Below are 21,496 nucleotides of genomic sequence, written 5' to 3'. Positions count from 1 at the left end.
TGGCAATATCCATCATACAACATCACAGGGTTAGAAATTGAGGTACTGCATGTGAAAAACTTTGAACGGTGCTAGTCACTGCTCAGTAACTCTTAGTTGTTGTTATGATTATTATTTGTCAGCGGAAGAGAGTGTGAATCACCATGTCTTTCATGCCCTGGTCAGGAACAGATCAGGAGCCGGGTAAGGCTTCACGGTCTCACATGCAAGGATGTTAGTGCCCTGAAGCTCAGGAAGTGGGAGGTGATACCAGCACCTCCCTCAGATTCAGTTGCACAGTTAATGGGCCTCAACTCCAGGTGCACACTTAGCAGCCATCCCCAGATCGCGCAGCACACTTAACTATCTAGTTGCTGCACCAAAACACGAGGGTCCCTGGACATTTCTGCTTTTGAGGCAACCCCAGTATTGTCTCTGCTTGAAATTCCTTTTGAAAAAAGCATACCTTCAGCACACACTAGCCTGGACAGTCAGACCATGAGATGTGTGTCTCTCCCACTTCCTGAAGACCCGGGGAAAGCCCAGATAGAGAAGACAACTTATTGCACTTAGGGATCACCACTAACGACCTGGGACCCTCCCACTTGTTGCCCAGCCCAGCAGACTTCGATGCCGTGTGTCTTTTCATCTGCAGATTATCTCACCGAGCAACTCCACAAAATGGGGTGGGAGGAAGTTGAGCCGAAGGGGAGAGAAACTAGATAGGAGGACATCGACTTCGGGAGTTTGGAGCCAGAAAAAATAGAATCAAGGAGTAGAAACCAGTCAGTATGGGGGCAGACAAGAGGGAGCTAGGTACAAAGGCATGAGAGCCCCAGTGACTAACGCTGGGGCGTAAGGAGGTTTGGTTTCAGGGATACAACAGACACCCCATCACCAGGCCTGAAGCAGAGGATACAGTTGAGCCAGCAGTGCCTGTGGGCTTGCTGCCAAGTCACGGAGTGCTGACTTGGGGTCCCTTGAAGTCCCAGAACAACAGGGGAGGGCCAAGAATGCCTGTACATGTGAGGATCAAGTCCCTATGGCATCAGGGATGAGAGGGTTGAGGGAGGAGAGGCGGCGTTCAGGAAGCCGTACAGATTATTTATTAACCAGCCAGGGCACTCGCCTGCAAAGCCTAGAGACAGCAACACCTTCCCACACTCCAAGGAGCCACAAGTTCTCGCCTTTCCTATCTAAGAGAAGACCACAAACACAATATTCATTTCTCTTCTCAACATCACCCTCAAGAGGGGATCTCATTTCTATACCCAACAAGATATAAACGTCAGGAGAGATTGGTGGTGGTGGAAATCAGGCTCTTTGATGGATCACAAGGAAAGTGTTCCAGGGACCCACCCGGGAGGAGTGGTCTTGTAAGGTTTATTCAGGTGGAAGGATGCCCTTGTGTCCCATCTCCAAATGCCCTGCCATGGAAAAAGTCCAACCATGACTTCAGTAAGGTCAAAAACAAAGGCTAGTGTCCATAATTCCTATTTCATATGAAAGCTTAGTCCTTTGGAGCCCACACGGTCTGCTTCTTTATTCCCCTGGGGTTATAACCAGGAGCTTTCTCAAAATAACTAATCAATCTCTCAATCTTTCACAGCCTTTTGATAGGTCCACCCCGTAGGAAGACTGACAGGCCTCTGTGGTCAAGCATCTCCCCCTGTGACTCTCAACCATCTGGTATGGGAAGGCAGGCAGTGCTCCTGGAGAGATTTCCTGATTAAGTCTCCTCAGTGGCAGGCCCCTGGAGTGTGTGAATCAGTCTGTAAATGCTACAGCATCCTGGCTAAGCAAGCAGGCTTATACAGTTAATTTTATGAAGTTCAATGTCTAATTCTCTTTGCTCTCTTTACTAATTACTAGTTAACCACCTACAGTAATGTTACCCTTAACTAATCAGATTAAAAGTGATCCCTATGTTTCAATTTAGAGAGATTGAAGGATCAAGAAGCACTTATCCCTCTTCCTGTCCTGGGGCACCAATTCTGTGGTTCAACTTGTACCTAAAAGAATTATTGGACGTTAACTGTGTGCCAGGCATTACACATAAATGCTTTAAATGTGTTAATCTCATTTGATCCTTACAACAATCTTATGAGGTAGGCAGTATTAAGGGGAAACTGAGATTCAGACTAGTCACAAGCTATCAAGGTGGTAGCTCGAGGGCCAAGATGCAAACCCAGGACAGTGTGACCTAAAAGGCTACACTCTGAAACATAATGCTAACCTCCTTCATAAACCTGAGCACTCCTTTTTTGGGGAGGATGATCAAGAGCTCTTATAGATGTGGGGCCTTTCTTAGAACTGCAGAAGCAGCTTACCTAGCCTCCTTCCAAGCATTTCTGTACGGCTTTTTTTGTCCTATTTCATTCTTGTTTCCCCACATCTTGGTGGTCCTGCTGCCAGTTAACAGTTACTAAGAAACATCTGAGCAAACTGAAGTCCTATTTACTGACTGTAAGACTTTTGTATCATTTCTAGCTATGGTATTGCACTCCAAACAACCTCCTGAACAGCATGAGCTAGGACAAATCCCTGCTATATATTTGTTCGATCTTTAAATGAAATTAGAAAACTTTCACCCACAAATCCCTACTACTTTTGAGGTACAGGTACACGTCTACTTAAAAAAAAAAGAGCCCAAGAACAGCTAACAATGAAAGGAAACACTTTTCAGAGAAACCGACTTACTATTTGTAATTGCATTTTACATTCATTAAGGATCCCTTGAGACAAAGCATTTTTTCCCTGCCTCGGTTTTAACTCATTTCTGTATTTTCTTCCCACAGTGACCCTCAGGCTCCCCTGTGGTGCCCTGAGGGTAAGCCCGCAGGAGATTAGGACCTCTTCCTGTGTAAATAAAAAGAAGGACTCCCGCTCAGATAAAGAGGAACACACAATAAAATGACAATTTTTTTTTGGTCATGAGGCAAACACACTTTCTGTTTACATATTTATTAGTAAGTTTAATAATAAACGTATACAAAAGAACACGGTTAGCTTTGAAATCATGACATAAAATAAAAAAGCAAATAACGAAATTATTGGTTGAAAGAAGGCAGAAGCAACCTATGCTGAACCACGAGCAAACACTATGTGCTTGGGGCTGTGGCAGCGGCACCATTCAAAGCAAGAGCTGAAGACGCAGTGCTACCCCAAGGCCAAGCCAGCTGGCTCTGAACACTGCTTGGCTCCCTCACGTTGTTTGGTCATCATATATAGAAAACTAGCCCTGCCCCCTTCTCTCACTTTCCTTCTTTCCTTTCTAATCTTTAAGTATGAGAACAGCAGGCAATAATGATTTGCTGCGTCCTAGGTTGTAGGCTAGTATTGTTGTTGTCTTCGCATGTTTAACCTATGTATTTTCAACCTTCACGAACACAAAACTGCTAAAATCAATTGTAACTATAAGCCATTTCTATTTTTGGTCAGTTATCTGCTGCAGGCAAAGCTTCATATAGGAGTTTTTATTGCGAGTTTCTATGACTGCATCCCTAACGAGCTCAATGAACATCTGTGGCCAAAGCTTCTGCAAAGCCTCGTTTTTCATGTTGATTTCTGTGGCTTCCTTCACAAGGTCCTCTATATACATGTTACAGAATTTCTTTTTTTCCTTTGTTTCCTGTTAAAAAAAGAAAAATTTGCACTGAATCACAATTAATCCAAAAGCCAAAGGAACAATTAGCTGAACCAAAGAACCCTGAAATAATCTATTTTGACCCCATTCATCGGAGTAGGAACACTTTCCTAGACGGTCTGGGCACAGATGTGTGCTTGAGAAAGCTGGCAAGAGGGAGCCTGACTCCCCAGCTGACACCTCCTTCTGATACACAACGCTGTGAGAAACTGTGTTTCTTTATTGCAATCACTGGATCATAACTACTATTTGTCCCCTGGTAAGCAGGCACGTTTCTCAGTCTGGGTAGTTTAGCTCATACAAGTGAGCTGAATGCGCAGAGCTTCTAGTGGTAAATGATTCTGAGTACTGATACTGACGGTCTTAAAGAGCATGAAGTCAGTTAATAGCCATATACATACTTTAAATAATCATACTCTAAATTCATTCTGTACTTTGGTAAAGCAGGTAGTGTACATTACGCTGACTTATGTGGTTTATACCATTTGGATAAAGGTGGGGAAAAGTGTACACGGAAGAAGAGGAAATATATATAAGCCTGGGATCCAGATGCTGGCCTTTGAAAGAAAGTGTTCTCTCTCCATCTACAATGGAAAAATCTTGGTTCAAAACACATCAGTGGAAGTTTTGGACCCAAGCATATTCAGGCACTGGGCTCCAGTTTCATTCCAGAGGCTGAAACAAAGCCATTTTGTTTAAAGCGAGAATTCAACATTAATTTTAGAAATTGATACTTTTGGGGAGTATAAAGGCATGATGATGCAAAGTCAATATATATGGAAATTCAATGAAATAGATCAGATAAATCAGAATTTCAGGGGAATCAATTTACATCAGTGAAGAAGGAAAGAAATGTCAATGAGACAATAGGTGTAACTATTTGAAAAGGATCTACCGAGACCTCCAACTCAAAATACCAAAATGATTTCAAGATGAATTAAAGAATTAAATTTAAAATACCAACAGATATTGCCATTAAAATTACACTTACAAACATTTGTAATAACAAGGAAAATACATTACAAAATGAAAATTTTGATAGAGGTTGGGTGATATGCGTGTATGTATTTCTCAAAACTTAGCAACTATACATCCAAGGTTTGTATTTCATTGTACATAAATTTTACCTCAAAAGAAGAAACTATATAAGAAACTGAACTCTAATTAATGGCATGCATGCTTAATTATTTAGGGAGAAGCATGCTAATATCTACAATTACTTGAAAATATATTTAAAAAACAAGATGGATTTTTGGTAGATAGAGGATGGGGTAGAAGCAGAGATAAGCGACAAAGCAAGTACAATGTTGCCAGCAGAACCTGGGTTTGGGTGTATGATTATTCACTGTAAAATTCTTTTAACTTTGCTGTATGTTTGAAATTTTTATCAAAAAGTTAGAAAATATATGCATATAAAACATATACTAAAATGTCATTAAGATAGTCTTTGTCTTGTGAGACCAAGAAGTTTTTTTTCTATTTTCCTTTTCCAAATTTTAACATTTTTTAAAACAACAAAACATATTTTACATCCTTAATTAATTACTGTAAGTTAATGATGAGTCTCAGTTGTCACTAACTTTCCCTAACAGAGGCATATTTGGGAAATTTCCTTATGACATGTAAGATTTTTCTAAATAATCGCTCATCATTCAAGGCTCAACACGCTGATTTGACTTAGCTGATGTGCTAAAAACAACAGGTCATTAGTTGATCTATCGTAAAAATCTGTACAGGTTTTGATGAGCAACAAATAGCAAATGGTTCCAGCTACTTCTCTGAGGAACCTAACCTCTCTAACTCTGAACTATAGTCTGGGACTTAGTCTCCTGCACTAAGTTAGCTTGTCAACAAGAACAGCATTTAGTTGCTCTCTTTTAACACTAGGTAAATCTGGGCTATGCAGGGCCTACCTGGAAGAAAGATAAGAGATCAATAACTAAAACATGCCATATTTTAAAATGAGCAGTGCACTCATACAAGTAGAAGGCACAGAGCATAGTTAGTGAATACAGATTTCTAAGTTTCTTAAAAAGTGATTTTGAACTACAAAAGATAAAGTTCTAGCAGTAAAACAGAAATGTTGTAATATAGGTATAACAAATATGCAAGAAGTTTTAAATGACTTACCTTGTTATATAATTTATATATAGTACAAGTAGAAACAAACTTTTCATAATTTGCATAGTATAATTTTTGGTGCTTTAAAATTCCCAGCTATAGTTTCTTCCATTACTTCTTCATGAACATGTTCATACAGAAACTGATCTGCTATAATAACTGTTAATTTAATTTAGCATTTGAAAGCACTTCTACTTCTTCATTTCCTCTCTCCTGGGAGCCAGCGAGCCCGCGCCCCCATGTGGCGCACGCTGCCGCCTTCAGGGGTCTGCCAGCACAGCTCCCTCTGCCCGTCCAGGGCGCTCCTGGCGAGGAGCACATCAGACATACCTCTTTTGCCCTGACTGTTAAGCAATTGTTGATGCTCTTTGAATAATGCTTTTTTTCCTTCTCAAATGCTTTCATGTACTTATTTTTCCTGTCCCACAATATACCTATGTGGTTCGTAAAGCAAGTATTTTACGAGTCCAGTCCTGATGAGATGAACTCTATACAATATTGTCTATGTCATTTAATTGAACTAATTTTGTTGTCACAAAGATGGTCAGGGGGAGAAAGAGTAGGCCAGTGGTGGGATTTGTTATTAAGTGATTTTAACCATGATGATATGGGGATTTAATCCATATTTCCATTTTATAAAGGGGAAACTAAGGACAATAGAAATTGAGAGGCTCGCTCAGGGTTAGACATCATCTGCTAATATTTGCCTAGAGAGAACTCTAATCTGGTCCTGTAAGAACTTGCAGTCCCTTTAGAGAGATGGCCTAAACCTATGAAAAGCTAACTTAAAAAAATTAAACAGCAAAGAAGTGCTGAATGAGATATTTAGACAGCAAATGTAACAGTGTTCAGAGAAGAGAGCCCTTGTGCACTGGGGTGATCAAGCAGACTTCAGGAAGCAGCATCCTATGCTGTGAGTGGGTCCAATCAGGAGTCAGAAGGTCTGAGTTCTGCAGGCAGCCCGGTCAGCAACTTACCATGGGAGCCTGAGGAGTTCACCTCGGTTTCTAGTTTTTCTCATCCAAGAACAGGATTGGATTTAAAGTCCCTTTCAGCAATCTGATTCTACAGCCATCACAAATCTTTTTTTCGAATGAATCAGGAGAATGGATGGACAATTACTAAGCAATAGGATTATACATGTCCTATGTATAATGAAAGGGCATGCCTATGCAGATTTGTGAGAAACTGATTTCAATTAATTCCCCAACAACTCAGGATGTACAGGACAGAGAGACTGAGCATTTTGTGCTGCAGAGATTGAAAAATTTTACAAGAGGTGGGGAGAGAGTATATGGTGGAAGTGAAGGAATGCCAGCAGGTAGGACAAGAGACTGATTCAGGGACTAGGGCAAGGCCTGTCAGGAAATAAGTGGTACAATCAGGGGCTTTGACCGAAGTCTTCTAGTGGTCTAATGTTCTTTTCATAATATTATGTGACTTCAGATTCATTCTATTTTCTGTGGAACTTCTCAAAACAGGGGTCAACATTCCCTGTCTTTACTTCTTACTGCTCGAACTACTTTGAGACTCTGCTTATGACTCCACTAAATGATTTGTTAAAAAACAAAACAAAACAAAACAAACCCAATGACCTCGATTTCCAAATTTTTCAATTTTTTTCCTTTCTAGTTTGTGCCCTTGCTGTGTTAGAAAATCATAGCCTACCCAACCAAGGTCATAAAACTTTATTTAAATGAGAACTTTAATATTCTACTTTTCATACTTGGATTTTTATTTAACCTGGAGTTAATTTTTGCTGTATGGTGTAAAGTAGGGTTTCCTCAGTACCATTTAATATGCAGTCTGTCTACACTAGTCTGCAATACCTGCTATCTGTATAAAGTTTCCCCACACACGGGATAGTTCTGGCTCTCCATTCTGTGCATGGGTCTATTTGCCTATCCTACACTGCTTTTATTATTATGCTTTAGAATAATACTTGCTATCTGGTAAGGAAGGTTCTCCCACTTTTACTCTTGTATATTTTAGGTCTATCAGATAACTTTAAAAGAAAAAACCTTCCTCTATCGGATAACATTTATGATCAAAAGGTGAAGTTCCACATATAACCCTGCTCCAATGCTGATTAAAACTGCCTTATATTTATGGAAGGATTTAGGAAGAATTGACATCTGTATCATGTAAGTTTCTGTCCATGAATATTAACTATCTAGTTTGCTCTCCTTTAATGCGAAATAAAATCTCACAATTTTGTTGAACCCTCCATAAATGACCTATACATATTCTACTATTCATGCCTACAATGTTTGTTATTGTGGTAAATGGTATATTGTTTAAAATCGGTTTTTGAATAAGCAATACAACCTAGATTGACTTTTTTTCCAAAAGCTCTTTATAATTTAGGGATATTACTGCAAACACTTTTTTTGGTTTGTTATTTATCTTTGCTTATTTTATTTCCTGAAAGTCTTTCTCCTCATAATACTACATACACATTAATTTTCCATGGTTTCTTGTAGAATCTTTATGCTTTCATGATAAACTTTAAAGTCTCTAGTCCATTTAGAATTTATGCTGGTGTAAGATAAGATGGCCGAATACTGCTTTTTTTGTTTTTTGTTTTTTTTCAGTTCTCTAATTATTTTCAAATCACTTATTGGATAGTCCACCTGAATGACTTGAGATTAGTTTTATCATACAATAAATTCTTTTGTATCTAGCGGTATACTTGACTTTTCATTCTATTTCACTTGATCATCTCTTCATAACCACCTTGTTTGAACTGATGAGGCTGTATAATGTGCCTTAACACCTAGCAGTGCTCATCCTCTTTTTCAGAGTTTTTATGGCCATTTGTTTATTTTCCCACATGTACTGGAGGATCAACTTGTTTAAAAAATACCTCAATAAAAACCTCGTGTATTTTTATTGGAATCATATTAAATTTTCAAATTAATTTAAGAAAACTAACATTTTACTTTTGATCCTTCTTATCCAAAACACGGTAGGTATTTCTATCTGCATAAACCTTTTGTGTGCTTCATTAATGTTTTAAAGTATACCTCATATAGCTCTTGCATAGTTATTAATTAGTTTCTCACTAGGTATTTTATTTTTTTGTTACTGTGAATTGGGTCTTTCTTCCAATATATTTATTTTTTGGTTATTATTTACCTATATTGAAGCTGTTGATTTCTGCTCCATTACTAAATTTTCTTATACCTGTTTATAGTTTCTCAATTAATTCTCTTGGGATTCCCAGGTATTTCATAATATTATCTGCAAATAGTCAGTTCACTCCCTGTTTTTCAAGTCACCAATGATTTCTTTCTTTTGTCTAATTCCATTATTTGTTTTGAAAAATAATGATGGTGATATTGGACATCCTTGTCTTGCACTGGCTTCAGTGATGCATTAGTGTTATATTGCTCTGCACAAATTACCTCAAACTTAATGCTTAAAGCAACGCACATCTCTTATCTCACAGTTTCCATGCATAGCCCAGGCATGACCAAGCTTGACACTCTGCTCAGTTCACAAGTTGTTAGCCAGGCTGTGTTCTCTTCTGAGGCTTGGAGTCCTCTTCTGAGCTCAAGTGGTTGTTGGCAGAATTCACTCCCTCGCAGTAGTCGAACTGACGACCCACTTTCTTGCTGGCTGTCAGTAGGGAGCTGCTCTCTAGAAGCTTGTCATAGTTCTTTCCCGTGTGACCTTCTCCAAAGATGGTGGACAATTACTTTAAGGCTAGTAGGAGACTCTCTCAGGAAAGTCTTGAATCCTTTTTTAAAACACCTGCATGATTGGGTCAGGCTAACAAAGGATAATCTCCGTTTTTATTAACTCCAAGTCAACTAATTAGGGATCTTAATTCTATCAGCAGAATTCCCTTACCCTTGCCATATTCCACTGGTTAGAAGCAAGTCACAGGCTTTACCTGCACTTAGGGGAGGACATTATTCAAGAATGTGAATCCTGGGGCCTGGGAACCATGGAGGCCATCCATCTAAGTTAGAATTCTGCTGCTGCTAATGCTAATGTTCCTAGAGCTTCTCTGTCATGCATGACGTCTACTTCCGTTTCTACTACCATTTTTATGTAGTTAAAGAAAGTTGAGAATGGGTTTTCAAGTACGTGAAACGCCTTTTCAGTATCAATAGAAATAATCACAATTTCTCACTTTATGTAGGTCTATTAATTTTCTAATATTGAATCTTCCTTACATTTTTAGAATAAGCTGCACTTGGCTGTAATGTTTGTTATTTAATGTTCTGCTGTATTCTGACTGATAACACTTTAAAAGGACTTTTGCATCATTAATATTCATAGGTATCTGGTCTGGCTTTTCTTTTTCTGTGCAATCCTGACATAATATTTTAAATCAATGTTATGCTGTCAACCTTGAAAGAATGTAAAAGTTTTCTTTCTTATTCAGTACTTTTGAACAATTTAAAAATTACTGGAATTGTCTTTTCCTTAAAAGAGTTGGTAGATTTCTCTATGAAACTTTTCTTATTTTGAATATAGCTCTTTGACGTTTTTCAAAATGACTTTTTTTGAAATTGTATTTTTTGATTCATAGAACCATCTGCTTTCAGAAAGAGAAGGACTCATAATCCTGCCAGCTTGGCTTTCATTTTCCTCTTGTGACAAAATCGGAAAGCCCCTAATGGCCAAAGGATTACATTCGGTCTCCTTCACAGAATCCTCTTACCACACCTTACTACCTTCCAGTCTCATCTTTTAATACCGTCTACCCCAGTCTCTGTGCTTCAACAACACTGAACTGCTTATAGCTCTTTGCTTTCTCCTTATTTTTTTGATACTTCTCTGCCCTTTATTTACACTGTGTTATGTGCCAGAATTACCCTTCTCCCATTGTTATATAGTTATTTTATCCTTTAAAGACTTTTATCAGAGAGTTTCTTCTGTAGAAAGCCTTCCTTGTCCTGGGTTAGCTATCCCTCCTCTACTCTCTCACTACAGTGATCTGTAATTATCCCCACACAGTCCTCCACTAGAATATAAGATCCACGAGAATAAGGGCAGGAACCTCTTACAGCCCAAGTGTTACATGTGACAGGTGCTTAATTTATGATTTTTGAATGAGTGAAAGTATATAAATGTAGAGAGAATTAAGATGAGACAGAGGATTACCTGACTTCAAGTATGTGAGGAGTTTTTATAAGAAACTCATTTCTTTTTTTGACACAAAGAAGTACTAGAATCATTAAATGAAAGTTATTAGTTTAATTTGGGTAGAAATTCTTCATAGTTGGAGTTGTTCAATGATATACAGCTACATCATGAAGCAGTGACCTTTCTTGCACTAGAATTGAAAGCAGAATTTGAGTATCTTTTAATATGCTATAAAAATATTGCTACATACATGGAGTTTTCAAGTGATTTTCAAGCTATAATCCAGACTCCTATGGGTTCCAAAGAGATGTTTAAGGATTGGGGTGAGATGTAGGGAGAGGAAAGAACAGAAGAGTCAGTGAAGCTCTGAACCCCCTACTTTCCTCTACAAGCGCAGCTCTGCTGCTTTGCTTGGTTTTGACATACTGAGTTTTCAGCTACAATATGGTTTGAATTAAGAATCCCACAGCTCTTTTAAAAAATTTTGAAAACTATTTGCCTATTGCACTTCAAATTTTATGTATCTATGATGGATATATACTCATATATCTATATGTGATGTATCTATATGTGATATATCTATGTATCTATATCTACATATAGTGCCTTGCACGTAAGTCATAGGTGCTCAATGCCTTTTTCATTTGTCTTTTAGTTCCCTCAAAATATCTTGTAGAATCTAATCCTATTGTTAGATGACTTGTTTCCTCAGCTTTTTATGAGCTCCATCAAAGGAGAAACTGCACGCTCTTCTTTGTAGCTCATGCAGCACCCTAACGGTGTATTCCCCCAATAAGCTTCTGAACATTTTGGCTAGGTAGCTACAGTGGAAACATAACAGTTCAAAATTACATTACATGATTAAGAATACAGAGGTTAATGGTGTAGGAAATTGAAAGAAGTGAATTAAAACATCAAGGACTCAAGCAAAAAGAACAGAAATGTGTCCCCTGCCAGTCTGGTATGCGCTAGTTAAGTACTCCCAGCAAACCTATATCCCTTTTCTTAGGTCAGAGACATTAGATCTTTGGTCCTACTTTGGTCTAGATTTTTGGCACATATTTCTTTTGAAGATATTTTTTGGCTGAAGTGAAGATATTGGAGTTATGGGCTCCTCTCCTTCCTATTGTCTTGGTGCCCACTGTCCTCACTTTTGTATATTTAAGGCTGGCTAACATTTCAGAACAACAAAGAAAAGGTTATCTTAACTGATTAAGGAAAAAAATGCACCACCACCAAATCCTAAGCCATGTGGGATATATTCAGGCACTAGATTCCAAAAATTAATGGTAGTTTTACCTCTAATTTTTCATGATAAAAGTCTCTTGTGGTATAATTTAACATAGCACGATTTGTGTTTTCTCCTACAAGTCTTTTGCTATCATTATTTTCTTCATTGATAATACCAGGTTTTTTCCCTTTGGTTTCTTGCAGATACCGGAATTGCTTCTTCCTGCATGAAGATAGTAAAGAAATTTAGTTACTTACCACATGTATTCACATATATCCATTTTTTTGTTGATTTTAAAGGGAAGCATGTATTCTTTTGAATACTTGTTTCATGAGTTTGAGCTTATTATTTACTTGAGCTCAGTTCAGTACCCCACTCCATCTACTTAAGTAAGGTGTTCAACTCAAATTCTCATTTCATAGCTATCAATCATCACTATAAACATCTCAAGCATTTCTGAAGTGACCAAAAAAAACCCCTCTACCTTTAAAAAATTGATACAAAGATTAAGTAATCACAGAGCACAAAACAACCAACTAAAGATGTAGTAGATTGCCTTGGTTGGGTAGATTGGTTGGTTAGAACATCAATCCCATACACCAGGTTTTGGGTTCAATCCTAGGGCAGGGCACACATAAGAATCAACCAATGAACGCAAATAAATGGAACAACAAATCGACATTTCTTTCTCTCTCTCTCTCTCTCTCCCCCCCCTTCTCTCTCTCCCTTCCTCTCTCTAAAATCAATAAAAAAAAACAAAACAAAACCAACTTTCAACTGTTTTTTTTTTATGTTGGCATATCAGGGTAAGATACTAGTAGGAGGTAAATAATAAAACAGGAAGCCTCACTTGATTATAAAAAAGGACATAAACGATGCTCACAGTATCAATCGCCCCATGAGCCTAAAATTACAGAGGACTGCAACTCATCCTCCATAAAAGTTGCTTTCTGGTTTCCACCACTGAGTGTCTATAAATGAATGATTTTACTGCTTGACTATGAACTTACGATTGGGAGAAGAGGAATATATCTTTTAAAATTTCTTCCTTTTTCCAGTTTAAAAGTATAACTCAATCATTTTAGAAATTGTAAGGAATACAAATTCTGACAAGCATAAAGAAACAGATAGAAGTCACTCAAATCTATAGCTCATAAACATATATAAATCAATAATGTTCACATTTGACATACTTCTTTTTAGGGTTTTTCTATAAATTTTTGTAAAAAATTAAGATCATACTAAACAATTTTATAAACTGATTTCACTTACTGTTATACAGTATGCTTTTTCCATGTCACTAAAAATTAATTTTAATGAATATACAAAATTGATATAATGAATATATATCACAATTTACCTAATCAATCCTTTTTATTGGAAATTTAGGTGGTATAATACTCTTGCTTTTATAATGAAAAAAGTAACATAGGTCTTTATCTGCATTTATTTTCTTCTTTACTGATTTTCGAATTATAAGAATATAAACATATATTTATATCACTTATTTACATAACTCATTTTTTATTGAATTTATTAGGGTGATATTGCTTAATAAAATTATATAGGTTTCAGGGGTACAACTCTATAATACATCATCTGAACACTGTATTATGTGTTCACCATCCCAAGTCAAGTCTCCTTCCATCACCATTTATCACCCTCTACCTCTCCTACCTTCCCCCACCCTCCTTTCCCTCTGCTAATCACCATACTGCTGTCAATGAGGTTTAAAAAGAATTTTTTTTTTGCTTAATCCTTTCCCCTTTTCCACCCAGATCCCTACCCCCTCCCCTCTGATAGCTGTCAGTTTCTTCTCTGTATTTATGAGTCTGTTTCTATTTTATTTGTTAGTTGATTTTGTTCATCAGGTTCCACTTACAAGTGAAATCATGTGATATTTATCTTTGTCTGACTAGCTTATTTCACTTAGCATAAAACTATCTGGGCTCATCCAAGCTGTCACAAAATGTAAGATTTCTTTCTTTTAAACTGCTAAGTAGTAGTCCATTGTGTAAATATACCACTGCTTTTTCACCACTCATTTACTGATGGGCACTTGGGCTACTTCAAATATTGGCAATTGTAAATAATGTTGTAATGAACATAGGGGTGCATGTATTCTTTCGAATTAGTGTTTCAGGTTTCTTCAGATATATTCCTAGAAGTGAAATCGCTTGGTCATAAGGCAGTTCCATTTTTAGTTTTTTGAGGTGACTCCATACTGTTTTCCACAGTGACTGCATCAAGCTGCATTCCTACCAACAGTGAATGAGGGTTCCCCTTTCTCCGCATCCTCACCAACACTTTTTTTTGATTTATTGATAATAGCCATTCTCACAGGTGTGAAATGATAACTCATTGCAGTTTCAGTTTGCATTTCTCTGATGATTTGTGCCAGTCAGCATCTTTTCGTAGATCTATTGGCCCTCTGTATGTCCTCTTTGGAGAAGTGTCTATTCAGGTCCTTTGTCCATTTTAAATTGGATTATTTGTTCTTTTGGTGTTGAGTTTTAGAAGTTCTTTTTTTGGAGTATATTTTATTGTTTATGCTATTACAGTTGCCAATTTTTCTCCTCCTCTTTATCTCCCTCTGCCCTGCCTTCCCCTACCCTCCAGCATTCCCCGCCTCCGCTGCCAGCCCCTGCCACTTAGTTCCTGTCCATGGGCTGAACATATATAAGTTCTTTGGTTTCTCTATTTCCTATACTCTTAACCGCCCCCCGCCCCCGTCTATTTTATGCCTACCATTTATGCTTCTTATTCCCTGTACCTTTTCCCCCATTCTCCCCTCTCTTCCTCCCCACTGATCACCCTCCATGTGATCTCCATTTCTGTGATTCTGTTCCTGCTCTAGTAGTTTGCTTAGTTTTTGTTTTTGTTTTTTAGGTTCAGTTGTTAATAGCTCTGAGTTTGTTGTCATTTTACTTTTCATAGTTTTTGGTCTTCTTTTTCTTAGATAAGTCCCTTTAACATTTCATGTAATAAGGGTTGGTGATGATGAACTCCTTTAACTTTAACTTATCTGGGAAGCACTTTATCTGCCCTTCCATTCTAAATGAGAGCTTTGCTGGATAGAGTCACCTTGGATGTAGGTCCTTGCCCTTCATGACTTTGAATACTTCTTTCCAGCCCCGTCTCGCCTGTAAGGTTTCTTTTGAGAAATCAGCTGATAGTTTTATGGGAACTCCTTTGTAGGTAACTGTCTCCTTTTCTGTTGCTGCTTTTAAGATTCTCTCCTCATCTATTATCTTTGGTAATGTAATTATGATGTGTCTTGGTGTGTTTCTTCTTGGATCCAATTTCTTTGGGACTCTCTGAGCTTCATGGATCTCCTGGAAGTCTATTATCTTTGGCAGATTGAGGAAGCTTTCTTTCATTACCTGTTCAAATAAGTTTTCAATTTCTTGCTCTTCCTCGTCTCCTTCTGGCACTGCTATGATTCGGATGTTGGGACATTTACAGTTGTCTCAGAGGTTCCTAAGCTTCTCATTTTTTTGAATTTTTGTTTCTTCATTCTGTTCTTGTTGCATGTTTATTTCTTCCTTTTGTTCCAAATCAGTGCATTCAGTCCTGGTTTCCTTCCTTTTACTGTTGGTTCCCTGTATATTTTCCTTTCTTTCACTTTGTATAGCCTTCATTTCTTCCTTCATTTTGCGACCAAATTCCACCATTTCTGTGAGCATCCTGATTACCAGTGTTTTGAACTGTGCATTGGATAGGTTGGCTATCTCCTCATAGCTCAGTTCTTTTTCTGGAATCTTGATCTGTTCTTTCTTTTGGGCCATATTTCTGTCTTGGAGAACCTGTTACATTGTAAGGGGTGGAGCCTTAGGTATTTGCCAGGATGGGGCAACCCTCTTCACTGTGTTGTGGTGCTGTCTGTAGGGGAGGGATCAGGGAGGGATCAGAGAGGGAATAATGCCACTTGCTCAGCTCTTGCCCCACTTTCTGTCACTTCCCTTGATCCCCACAAGTGGATTGTGCTTTTTCAGGAGCTGATTCCCAGATGGGTCGGTTTGTGTATGTTCTAGGTCCCTGTGGGCCTCTCCAACAGACACTCACGTGGGACTGGGAGTTTGTCCCGTCTTCCAAACCCCTACAGGTTTTTACAGTCAAAGGTTTTGAGTCTTTAGTTTCCTGTGCTGAAACTCTGGGATTTGAAGTCTGTCTCGCTCTGCCTTGTTCCTCCCAGCTTACCTGTGCATGAATGTGGGAGCACCCGTTCTGCCAGCCCCAGGCTCGCCCCCCACAATCCACTGCCTTGCTGCATGTCCTCTCCACCTGGCTGCCTGTCTCTGCCTCTCCTACCCATCTGGATGAATGTTTCTTTATCTCCTTGGTTGTTGGAGTTCCATGCAGTTTGATTTTCTGGCAGTTCTGGCTGTTTTTGATTTTTAAATTGGTGTTATCCTTCTTTTGGTTGTAGGATGAAGCAAAGCATTTCTATCTACGCCTTCATTTTGGCCAGAACTCCGAGTTTTATAAGTTATTTATAAATTTAGGATGTTAACTCCTTACCAGATATATCATTGATGAATATGTTCTCCTATTCAGTGGGTTTTTCCTTTTGTTGATGGTTTCCTGTGCTGTGCAAAACTTTTTAGTTTGATGTAATCCCATTAGTTTATTTTTTCTTTTGTTTCCCTTGGATGAGGAGATAAGAGAAAAATATGAGAAACGTCTGAGATTTTACTATGTTTTCTCCTAGGATTCTTATGGTTTTAAGTCTAACATTTAAGTCTTTAATCCATTCTTTTCAAAATCCTTACCCAAGGACATGCTTATTGATTTTTAGAGAGAGGGGAAGGGAGGGAGAAAGAAAGGAAATCATTAATGTGAGAGAAAAACATCAACTGGTTGCCATTTGTATGTACCCCAACTGGGCACTGAACCCACAACTTAGGTATGTGCCCTGACCAGGAATAAAAACCATGACCTTTAGTTTTATGGGATGATACCCCACCAACTGAGCCACACCAGCCAGGGCAAGTCTTTAATCCACTGTGTTTATTCTCGTGCATGATGTAAGAAGGTGGTCTAGCTTCATTTTTTTGCACATATCTGGCAAATTTTCCTGACACCATTTAATGAATAGACCATCTTTACCCTATTGGATGTTCTTGCCTCCTTTATCAAATATTGATGAACCATAATGATGTGGGTTTGTTTCTGGGTTCCCTATTCTGTTCCATTGATCTACATGTCTGTTTTAATGCCAGTACCACATTGTTTTGATAACTTGGCTTTGTAGTATAGTTTAATAACAGGAGAGCATGATTCCTTCAACTTGGATCTTCTTTCTCAAGATTGCTGTGGCAATTTGGAGTCTTTTGTGGTTCCAAACAAATTTTTGGAATATTTGTTCTAGTTCTGTGAAATATACTATTGGTATCTAGGCAAGAATTGCATTGAATCTATGGATTGCTTTGGGTAGCATGGACATTTTAATGATGTTAGTTCTTCCTATTCATGAATATGGTATATGCTTCCACTTATTTGCATCTTTTTCAATTTCTTTTTCGGTGTCTTATAATTTTCCAAGTTCAGTTATTTTACATCCTTGGTTAGATTTTCCTAGGTATTTTATTAATTTTTTTATTCAATTGTAAACGAGATTGTTTTGTTTCCCTCTCTGATAGTTCATTATTGGTACATATAAATGCAAATGATTTCTGGGTATTTACTTTGTATAGTGATATTTTACTAAATTCATCTAACAGTTCTGGTAGTTTTTTTGTGGACTCGTTAGGGTTCTCTATATACATATTTTGCCATGCATAATGTGCACCCATGATTTTGGCCCAAACTTTCACGAAAAAAACTTTCATTTTATTTTAAAATTCAATTATTTATTTATTTATATTTAGATACTTGTTTTTTGTATTATAAAGGAATTTTAGCATTTATTTTTTAACATTATGATACAAGAAATTTTACGTTACAAACAATTATAAAACACAAGAACAGATACAAAGTACAAGACATTGTATGTACCTCTAACAAATTATCATATTTACGCATCATAGCGGCAAAGAACTCTTCATCACTGTCAATATCAGAGGTATCATCTTCTTCAATTTATGCATTATGAGTGTCTTCTGAAGGGTCACGTTCCTCATCCTGGTAAATTTCACCATCCTCAGTTTCATCCATTGCATTGCCAATGCCACATTTTTAAAATGACTTTGTAACTACTTCCTTCTTGACACTGCTTTACAATCTTATGATCCAATCACAAACCTGGCCTTGGGTGCTTTCTTGATCTTGCTTGTAGGTGTTAAATCATTACCAGCTGACTGCATCCATGACGCCCACTCTTTTACTTCTTAAATGCCTTTTATTTCTTCTTCTTGTCTGATTGCTGTGGCTAGGATTTCCAGTATTATGTGGGATAAGAGTGGTGAAAGCAGACATCCCTTTCTTGTTTCCGATCTTAAGGAAAATGCCCCAAGTTTTTGTCCCATTGAGTAAGACGCTGGCTGTGAGTTTGTCATATATGGCCTTTATTGTGTTGAGGTATGGTCCCTCTCTTCCCACTTTGCTTAGAGTTTTTGTCATAAATCGGTGCTGAATTTTAGCAAATGTTTTTCCTGCATCTACTGACATGATTATGTGATTTTTATCCTTTATTTTGTTTATGTGGTGTATTACATTTATTGATTTGCGAATATTGTACTATCCTCACATCCCAGGAATAAATCCCAATTGATCATGGTGTAAGATCTTTTTAATGTATTGCTGGATCCAGTTTGCTTATATTTTGTTGAGGATTTTAGCATCTATGTTCATCAGGGATATTGGCATACAATTTACCTTTTTGTAGTGTCTATCTGGTCTAGGAATTAGCATAATGCTGGCCTTGTAAAATGAGCTTGGGAGTCTTCATTCCTCTTAAATTTTGTAGGATAGGCATTAGTTCTTTGAATGTTTGGTAAAAGTTTCCTGTGAAGGCAGCTGGTCCAGGGCTTGTTTGTTGGGAGTTTTTTGATTACTGCTTCAATTTCACTAGTTGTGATCTGTCTGTTCAGATTCTTTGAGTCATCCTGATTAAATTTTGGAAGAGTGCATGTTTCTTGAATTTATCCATTTCATCCAGATTATCCAATTAGTTAGTATATAGTTGTTCATAATATTTTCTTCCAATTCCTTGTATTTCTGTGGAATCAGTTGTTACTTCTCTTTCATTTCTGTTTGTATTTATTTGGGTCCTCTCTCTTTTTGGTTGATAAGTCTGATTAAAGGTTGTCAATCTTGTTTATGTTTTCAAAGGACTAGCTCTTGGTGTCACTGATCTTCTGCATTGCTTTTTTAGATTATTTTATTTCTACTCTGCTATTTCCTTTTTTCTACTCACTTTGAGCCTCGTTTGTTGTTTTTCTAGTTCCTTTAAGTGTAAAGTTAGATTGTTTATTTGAGATTTTTCTTTTCTTGAGGTAGACCTGTAATGCTGTGTTTTTCCCTCTCAGGACTGCTTTCACTGTGTCCCATAGATTTTGGGTGCTTGTGTTCTCATTTTCATTTGTTTCAATGTATCTTTTGATTTCTTCCTTGACCTCATTGTTAATCTATTCATTGTTTAGTAACATGTTATTTAGCTCCCATGTCTGTGTGTTTTTCAGTTCTATTCTTGTGCTTGATTTCTAATTTCATACCATTATAGTCAAAGAAGATTCTTGATATGATTTCAATCTTCTTAAATTTATTGAAACTTATTTTGTGTCCTAACATGTGGTCTATCCTAGAAAATTTTCCAAGTGCACTTGAAAAGAATGTATATTCTGCTGCTTTAGGATGAAATGCTCTGAAGTTATCAATTAAATACATCCGGTCCAGTGTGCCATTTAAGGCCATTGTTTCCCTGTTGATTCTCTGTCTGGAAGACCTATCCATTGATGTCAATGGGATATGAAAGTCCTCTTCTATGACTGTATTACTGTCAATCTCTCCCTTTATATCCACCAAGATTTGCTTTATATATTTTTGTACACTAGGCATAGTCATTATATAATCTGTGAGTGATAATGCCAAAATCTAAAGTTTCTTTGTGTGTGTGTGTGTGTGTGTGTGTGTGTGTGTGTATAAATACTATTTATCATATGCAGTCACCAGCCCACTGAGTTATTTCTGTTCTTATCAAAATCAACAGGACAATAAAATGTCTCCTTGCCCTTCCAACCTCCTTTTTTTTTTAAAATTTATTTACTTTTTAAATACATTTGTCTCTGCCCCCCCCGCACCTCTTTCCCTTGCCCCCTTCCTCCTTCCCTCCCTCAGCTCTTCCCCTTTAGTTTTGTCCATGAGTCCTTGCTATATGTTCCTTGACTTTCCCCTTCTCTTCCCTTCCCCTGCCCCTCCCCCTTCCCTCTTGTCTCTGTTGATTTCTTTTCCTTTCAGTGTTGCTGGTCATATTTTCCTTGCATCTTTGCATTGTTGGTTAGGTTCCGCTTATAGGTGAGATCATATGGTATTTGTCTTTCGCCCCCTGGCTTATTTTGCTTAGCATGATGCTCTCCAGTTCCATCCATGCTGTCAAGAAGTTTAGTAGTTCTTTTTTTCTTTCTGCTGCGTAGTATTCCATTGTGTATATGTACCATTATTTTTTGATCCAATCATCTGCTGATGGGCATTTAGGTTGCTTCCAACACTTGGCTATTGTAAATTGTGCTGCTATGAACATTGGGGTGCATGGGTTCTTTTGTATTGGCGTTTTGGTGTTCTCAGGGTATAGTCCCAGCAGGGGAATCACTGGATCAAAAGGCAGTTCCATTTTCAGCTTTTTGAGGAAATTCCACACTGCTTTCCCTAGTGGCTGCACCAGTTTGCATTCCCACCAACAGTGTACTAGGGTTCCCTTTTCTCCACAGCCTCACCAGCACCTGTTGTTTGTGGATCTGTTTATGATGGCCGTTCTGATTGGTGTGAGGTGGTACCTCATGGTGGGTTTGATCTGCATTTCTCTGATGGCTAGTGATGCTGAGCATCCTTTCAAATGCCTCTGGGTCCTCTGTATCTCCTCCTTAGAAAAGCGTCTGCCCAGGTTCTTTGCCCATTTTTTGATTGGATCGTTTGTCTTCTTGGAGTGGAGTCGAGTGAGTTCTTTATATATCTTGCAGATCAAACCTCTATCTGATGTATCATTAGCAAATATATTTTCCCATACGGTTGGCTGCCTTTTCATTTTGCTGATGTTTTCTTTCGCCATGCAGAAGCTTCTTATTTTGATGAGGTCCCACTTGTTTATTCTTTCCTTTATGTCCCTTGCTTTAGGAGACATATCAGTGAAAAAAATGGCTGTGTGGGATATCTGAGAGTGTCCTGCCAATGTTCTCCTCGAGGACTTTGATGGTGTTGCGACTTATATTTAAGTCTTTTATCCATCTTGAGTTTATTTTTGTGTATGGTGTCAGCTGATGATC

At 37.8% G+C, this 21,496-nt stretch overlaps 1 protein-coding gene across 3 annotated transcripts in view; it reads right to left on the bottom strand.

Annotated features, from left to right (window-relative positions):
- Positions 1-2,989: 2,989 nt before the first annotated feature.
- The window catches only part of LRRC49 (leucine rich repeat containing 49), a 157,852-nt gene continuing 139,345 nt past the window's right edge, over positions 2,990-21,496 (bottom strand). For all 3 annotated transcript variants that reach the window (XM_054595298.1, XM_054595395.1, XM_054595484.1), the window contains 2 exons: positions 12,146-12,299; positions 2,990-3,610 (listed from right to left, as the gene is read on the bottom strand). In XM_054595298.1, coding sequence (XP_054451273.1) covers positions 3,407-3,610; positions 12,146-12,299 — 358 coding nt within the window. In that variant the 3' untranslated portion in view covers positions 2,990-3,406. The remainder of the gene's footprint in view (positions 3,611-12,145; positions 12,300-21,496) is intronic.

This window comes from Pteronotus mesoamericanus, unplaced genomic scaffold, assembly GCF_021234165.1.
Source record: "Pteronotus mesoamericanus isolate MK-2021 breed Mesoamerican mustached bat unplaced genomic scaffold, CSHL_Meso_final contig_100, whole genome shotgun sequence".
In the NCBI taxonomy this organism is placed as follows: Eukaryota; Metazoa; Chordata; class Mammalia; order Chiroptera; family Mormoopidae; genus Pteronotus; species Pteronotus mesoamericanus.
Note: the sequence above shows the minus strand (reverse complement) of the source record. Positions and strands in the feature narration are given on the sequence as shown.